At 43.9% G+C, this 7273-nt stretch overlaps 1 protein-coding gene across 1 annotated transcript in view; it reads left to right on the top strand.

Moving 5' to 3' along the window:
* The window catches only part of sema4f (sema domain, immunoglobulin domain (Ig), transmembrane domain (TM) and short cytoplasmic domain, (semaphorin) 4F), an 80643-nt gene extending 76949 nt beyond the window's left edge, over positions 1 to 3694 (top strand). Inside the window, 7 exon segments of the mRNA XM_083789231.1 lie at positions 527 to 740; positions 1440 to 1549; positions 1678 to 1829; positions 2085 to 2140; positions 2618 to 2808; positions 3182 to 3523; positions 3526 to 3694. Coding sequence (XP_083645357.1) covers positions 527 to 740; positions 1440 to 1549; positions 1678 to 1829; positions 2085 to 2140; positions 2618 to 2808; positions 3182 to 3523; positions 3526 to 3558 — 1098 coding nt within the window. The 3' untranslated portion in view covers positions 3559 to 3694.
* The last annotated feature ends 3579 nt before the right edge of the window (positions 3695 to 7273 follow it).

The following is a 7273-nucleotide window of genomic DNA, read 5'->3' as shown; positions in this document are numbered from 1 at the left end:
AAAGATGGACTTTAGACAAAGATGGACAAAGATGGACAAAGATGGCGATATATTGCGATACTTCCTCCCGCGATATATTGTATCGCCCTCCCGGCAATATCGCAATATATCGAATAGTTTTTGCGGACAAGTTTTACTGTTTGGAGGAGGCAAGATTCATTTACTTATTGGCCAGTTTGTGACACAAAAGAATCTTGTAAGATTTTGGAATAAATTCCAGATTTTTGCCTTTTACAGTTGTTTTTTTCATTTTCAGTTATAGATATCCTGATATATCGTTGATGAACTTAAAAATATTGAATATCGCAATATCGGATCCGTAACATATCGAATATGGTGATATTATCATTATCGAGGGCCTAATATTGCCACAGATATCGTATCTGAGTGACAAAAAGAAAACTACTTTCTTGCCTTGACAGCCCATAAATCCAAACAGAAATTGCATCTGATTGCATTAAAGTTTAAACAACATTAAACTCACGGTCAGAATGGGCTAATTGTTTGTGTTGTTCTGTCCACCCAGTGTCTGAACAACGCACTGAAGGCAGAAGGCTTCGAGTCGTCGCTGAAGCTGCCCGACAAGGTGCTGACCTTCATGAGGGACCACCCCCTGATGGAGAACAGCGTCATCTCTGCTCCCCTGCTGGTCCGCAGAGGAATCACCTACACCAAGCTGGCCGTGACGCTCGCAGAGAGCGAGGAGGAACGCAAAGGAGCCGTGCTGCACCTCGGAACCGGTGAGACAATCCCCGATCATTTTCCTCATAGACTTTTCAGAAAGTATTTATTTAAAGACGTTTACGCCGCGGACAAAGCCAACTCTTGTCGTGACAAATCATGACAACAAACAAAACTTTTCGGGCTGAACAAATAATTAGAAAGAAGACGAAGAAAACGGCAGGTTACAACACTTTTTTGTTGTTTTTCTTCTTTGTAATTATTTGTTTGGTCCAAAATATTGTGTTTGTTGTCATGATTTGTCACGACAAGAGTTGGCTTTGTACGAAGCTTACGTTTTGGATGGAAAGACATTGTGGGATAATTAATTGTAAGGCTGGAGGGAGTCAGAAGTCAGAGATTGAGAGGATTGGATGGGAAGAAGGAGAGGTTGGGATGGAAGGAGAGGAGAGACAAAGTCTGAATATATTGTTAGATGGGAAATGCTGTATTATTTGAGGTCTGAAGATTGTCCTTGAGCAAGACACTGAACCCACGTATGTGGGATTTGTTCTGATCTGTGTGGTGGCACATGTTTATGAGAGAGTTTTGCATTCTTCTCATTTCTACACTGTGTAATATCAATGGCGATAGTCTTACAGTATTTAGTGTTGTTGTAGACCTAGGATGAAATGGCCGTCTGTGCTATTTGAGCAGAAACGGGAGCGGTGAAAAATAAAGACGAAATGAATGAAAATGTTTCCTTGTGTGTGTTGCAGACCATGGGGAGCTCCACCGGGTGGCAGTAGTGCGCCACAAATCAACATTACTGCAGGAGATCCCTCTGTTTACTGCTAATGAACCAATTAATAACATCCTGCTGTATAAGGTTAGAACGAGCGCGCGCGCACACACACACACACACACACACACACACACACACACACACTCACACACACTTAATTAATTTAATTAATTCGTTAATGCTCTCTTTCTCTGTCTGTCTGTCTCCTCCAGGGTAAGGCTCTGGTGGGTACATCATTGTCTCTGGCTGTTGTCCAGGCAGAGGGCTGTTCTCTCTACAACAGCTGTGAGGTGTGTGCCCGGGCCAGGGGTCTGGGCTGCGTGTGGGGGGCCAAGGAAGAAGCCTGCAGGCCCACCATGACTGAGTGAGTAACACACACGTAGAGTAGAGTAGAGTAGAGTAGAGTAGAGTAGAGTAGAGTAGACGATGGCAGAGGAGAGAAATAACAACTACATTTCAACACAATTTAACTGAAAAAGATAAATGCAAACGTCCACAAAGAGAAAGAACCACGAAGAAGACAAAAGCAACAGGTGGATTTTTAGATGTGTGAACTCTATATTGAATATGTGAATATATTCATATGTTCACATCCATTCTTTGCATTGTCTCTGTCCAGGCCAGGTCCCGGTGACGACGTCGAGGATGCTTTGAAGAGGTGTGACAGCGGAGAAGGTAAAAGTCCTTACAATATTCACTTCATATTAGTTGATGATGGGTCTAACTCTAAACCAGTGGTTTTCAACAAGTGGTCCGGGACCGGGGGTTCCAGGTGGTCCCCAGCTAAATAATAATAATAACCAAATTAACCCTTAACCCCATTTTTGTTAAACATTGGTATTACAGAAGTCTACACAATTCGATTATGTAAAATAATTGTTACTTTGATCAACGTTTGCCAGTTATCTCTCTTTTTGTACCAAAATCGTATCCAATGCCAACAAAATATTCGTTAGTTTTGGGTCTGAGAGGCTAAATCTCATCTAATCCGTGGCTCAAATGCCAATAAATAATGGACCCTGATATGAAAAAGGTTGAAAACCACCGGTCTAAACAAGAAACACTGAACTTGAACAATACAGAGACCTGCTTGGTTTGAACGTTGCTGAACATATGAACGTCGTTCTCCTCCTCCTCCTCTTCCTCCTGCAGGGCGCTGTGCCCCCACCATCAGGGAGGTGCGCGTGTCTGTGGGTCTGCGTCTCCTGCTGCCCTGCGTCCAGGTGTCTCCCAGGCCCTGCAGCTGGGAGCATCCTCCACACAGACACACCAGGCAGCACCACTCTGACCTGGAGGTGACGGTCACGGAGGACAACCTGGGGACCTACGTCTGTACATGTCAGGTACGTACAGCAGGACCAGAGGTTGCTAACGCAATAAAAAAAAGAAAAACAACATTCTTTAATTGTGTGTAGACTTCTTGTAAATTAAATAATGCAGATGTTTAACAATAATTTAACTCTTGAGAGTGTAAAAATTCAATCAAATGGACCCGTAAGGGTTAGTTTGTTTTCATTTTATACTGTCAAGAGTTAAAGACCTAATCCAACAACATCCTTTAGGTGGGGACCCCCTCAAGTACCACTGTTGGTAAAACACTGGTGTAGACGGAAATGGTCACTAGGGGGACTCCGGTCACCTTGAGTACGCTTCACTTGGTCGCCTTTGTATAAACACAGTTGTAGTCATTCTGTCTCCTCTCCTCTTCTACCCCAGGAGGCGGGGCCAAGCATCAGAGACGCCTCCCCGTGTCGCAGAGCGGCCTATTCCCTGACTCTAGAAGGTCCCAGTGTGGGCGGAGCCGTGGCGCTGGGCGGAGGGCGCCACGTGTTGGCCATCTACATCCTGTGCTTCAGCATGGGGGTCCTGATGGGCGGATTCCTCCTCCACTTCCTGAGCACCAGGCGGCGCGTCGGCCACCAGGCCAGGCTGCCGGACAACTCCCTGTCGTCCGAGAAGGGGCGGGACTTGCTGGGCTCCTCGGCCACGCCCCAGTCCCCCAGCAGTGCCAGCCTGCTGTCCGACGGGTTCCCTCTGACGGAGAAGCGCAACGGCACCGCCACCACCACCACCACCACCACGCTGCTCAGTAACCAGGGCAACGGCGGTCTCCACGGCAACAACAATTACAACCCCATCCACGGCAGCAGCAGCATCCCGGGCAACGGCCACGGGAACACCATGTACTCCAGCGGCGACTTCAGCATGAGCAGCGGCGGGCTCCGGTTCCCCTCGGACATCATATCGGCCGACATGCTGGACGCCAGGACTGGGGAGAGGGAGCGGGGGAGACCCGAGGGGGGAGAGAGGGAGGCGGGCGAGGAGGACGAGGGTCTCGGGGGACTGGAGGTGGAGCTGGCCATGCCCATGTACAAGTCACCGGCGCCGCTGGCCTGCGAGGAGAGTTCAATATGAAGGCCGTCGGACGCCTTACCCGACCGCACGAGCGCCGCGGGGTGAATGCGCCGATCGAGGTTCAGCTTTCACCCAAGCGCTATTTTGACCCTCCCCGATGAATCAAAACTGAAAGCTCACAAGGGAGGGTGCAAAGTGGCCCCCCGCACGACAACGACCGATGCGAAACAGCCGTCCGAAAAATGTCCAGAGGTGGAAGCTGTGGAACGAAGTGTAAAACAGATAACAGAAGTGTAAAAAGTGTATATGAGAGGTTTCTGTTCTAAGCATGTGAGAGCGATACTGCTGTATACTTGTATATCTGTGTATGTACATTGAATATCAAGCGGACGTGAGACCATACAGAGAGCTGTGACCCTGAAAACTCATATCCGACCGTCATTGGAGAGGTCTGACATATAGACTATTTACTGTAGGTCACTCTGTATAAGAGGGCCTGCTTCAATGTGTAAAATATGTACAGTATGTAGAATGTTATGTCAATGTACAGTGTACAGTCTGAAAGACTTGACTGTGAAAAATGGAACTGAGAGTCTACGCGAGAGCATTTAATCCCTTAACTTATAATCAAAGATGAAATGCCTACGTTTGTAGACATGGAAAAGCCATACTAGTCTATCTCCACTCTTGCATACTGTATATTCTCATTCTCTTTCCTCTGTTCCCAAGTTCTCAAGTTTTCCGTTCTCAAACAACTGAAGTAGCACTTTGTTCCGTTGAGTTCTTAAGTCTGATTCAGACAGATTAAGTTGTGCACTGATGTCGCGCACCCAAAATAAAATAGCTCACGGTGAGCTTGTAGTTTGGCTAGTTCAGGCGCACAACACGACATTGCAACCAAATAAAAATCAGGAATTATGGTCCTTTCAGCGATTAACGCGCCTAGTCATTCATTTTCAAGAAATCGAGGGGCGACAACGCAAGCATATTTACCAGGGCGCAGCCCCGTGAAATTGTCGCACGCCTGCTCGTCCGAAAGTACCTTTAAGCCCCCTCCCCCTCTGTCTTCACTCTGACAAAATGTGCTAACACACATTCTCCTGAGAGCTATGCCAGGGAACCAGAGGTGCCATGGGGTGGCCATCGGTCTGTGTGCTGCCCAGACAGACTGCACTATGTATGGGGTTGGGGGTGAACAGAGAGGTCTGCACCTCTTGAATCCAGGACATGCAGGCTTTTCATTCACTGTCTGTCGATGAATTCAAATTGCAAAGACCACCACACTGGGCCATAAAGGTCAAAGGTAAAGGTTCGAGATCACTCCATAAAACCCATGTGGAAACCCTGTGATGCACTGCATGCAGATCGGATGAAGTTAATATTCATTGATACAGAAGAGACTTTCAGAAAGAATATGCTCCTCTGAAATGGGAAGAATAAATGACAGATCGTCTGTCAAATGGACCTTTACCAGATACATGGACACCGACACCTTGTGCCACAACTGGTGGACTTCAAGTAAATAGTTAAAAAGGACAAAAAAATAAATCCAAATGTCTTGTATTGGTTTTTGTTCTGTTTTTATTTTTATTTTTGGTAATAAACTCTGAAAATGTTCCTGAAAAGCTGGTATTAATCTTCCTGTATACCAGAGAGAAGAGTTCAGCTACAAGAGCTGAACCTTGAAATAATAGCATTTCGAAAATGTGTGGTGTGTGTTGGCTGTGTGTTTGTTGTGTATGTATGTGTTTGTAACATTGATTATTCATCAATGTTCATCCGTTATTCCACTGTTCACCTCCTCTAATCTGGGAATATGTTTGAAAAGCTCATCTCCAAAAAAAAAGCTATAGTCCACTTTGGGATGAAACGTATTTAAATCAAAACCTTACATTTCCTCATTTAATAACAAAAATGTGGAGAATCTGCTCTTTAAAATGTTACTGTTATGTTTTTTTTTCACTTTTATTATTAATCATAGAAGTGCTATATTTTGTTTTTATATACATTTGTTAATATATTGTTAATATTTTTTTAAGCTTAATTGTCGGTTGTTTTTCAAATGGTAGATAGCTTATTTTGGATTGTGACCCATGAGATTCAGCACCTGAATGCAAGTGGTACCGTTAAAAAAAAGCATTGTCAAGTAGTGACTATAGTTCAACTCAACTCACTGGTGTTTGCTTCAACATTTGAACAATGTGTGCACCTTCAATCTTTGTTGTATCCTGTTGAATTACACGTGTATGCGTGTCATTTTACTGTGTTGTCTTTTTCAGTTAACAAAGTGAATGCCATGGTGAGTTATGTACTGGAGTTGCTTGAATAGGCAGAACAGGACAACCAAAGTGAAGTGGATGAGGAGAGAGAGAGAGGAGGGGGAAGGAAAGAACTAAGAATGAGGTAAAGAAATAAAAACAAAGAAATTAAGTGATTTTGCACCAACCTCCTGTACTTCTGCTGTATACTTTGTATCTCAGTGAAGGAGGCTCGTATATAAAATACTGTTAGTAAATAATGTTCACAATCCTAATGAAGTACGACGAATAGGAGAACAATTATGCATAAGAGATTAATTGCTATTGTATGAGTCAATTGCACTACGCCCATTTCTATATATTGATATGAAGCAGTAAGGAGCAGTGAACAATGTTTCAGTAGCGAAGACAAGGCCACTACTTGACTTACCTCCTCAATTCCCCTTAGACAAACTAAAAAGACTGTACAGTACTGTGGGTAGGAGTGTGTGAGCTTGTGTGTGTGTGTGTGTGTGTGGTGGTTTAGGTTATACACATTTCATTGGTTTCAAAAAATTTAAATAAAAAAACTTAACATTGATCATTGATTTGGTAAGAAAATGTGGAATGTTTGGCAATTATATCTTATTTTGGAACAAAATCACACTATATAACCCCCCTCCTTACCAAAGTCAGAGGGCATCATTTTCTTTGTTGAAGTTCTCAGCCCTGTCCTTGTTTTTAAATTGAGTTATTCTTAATAGTTTAGATGCAAACAGCGTCAGTTCAATTAATCAACTCTTGCCAATATAGTCATATTTTCTTTCCCACTCATGGCTCAATATCAAGCAAAAAATTGGATGTCAAAGGTCTACAACTGTCCTACAAGTATCCAGTCCACATGAAACATCTACCTTCAAGAGGTTTCACAAGGTTTACACAGTACAGTAACTGATTTTCTAACGTACCTTTTTGAATGTCAATATTTTACCACCTCTGGAGCCTGTGTGTGTTTGTGTATACGCGTGTGTACGTGTGTGTGTGTGTGTGTGTGTGTGTGTGTGTGTGTGTGTGTTTGTATGTGAGGCCACTTTCTGTACATAAATAAAGCTACCTACCTACCTCCTACAAAATGTATGTGTTATTGAATTTATAAATCTACTTCATACAGAACACTGCTTATACAAGGAGAAGCAGACTGTGAAGTTGGCCGACC

The sequence above is a fragment of the Protomyctophum parallelum genome (genome assembly GCF_964188405.1).
Source record: "Protomyctophum parallelum genome assembly, chromosome: 18".
NCBI lineage: Eukaryota > Metazoa > Chordata > Actinopteri > Myctophiformes > Myctophidae > Protomyctophum > Protomyctophum parallelum.
The sequence above is the reverse complement of the archived record's forward strand: the minus strand, read 5'-3'. Positions and strand labels throughout refer to the sequence as shown.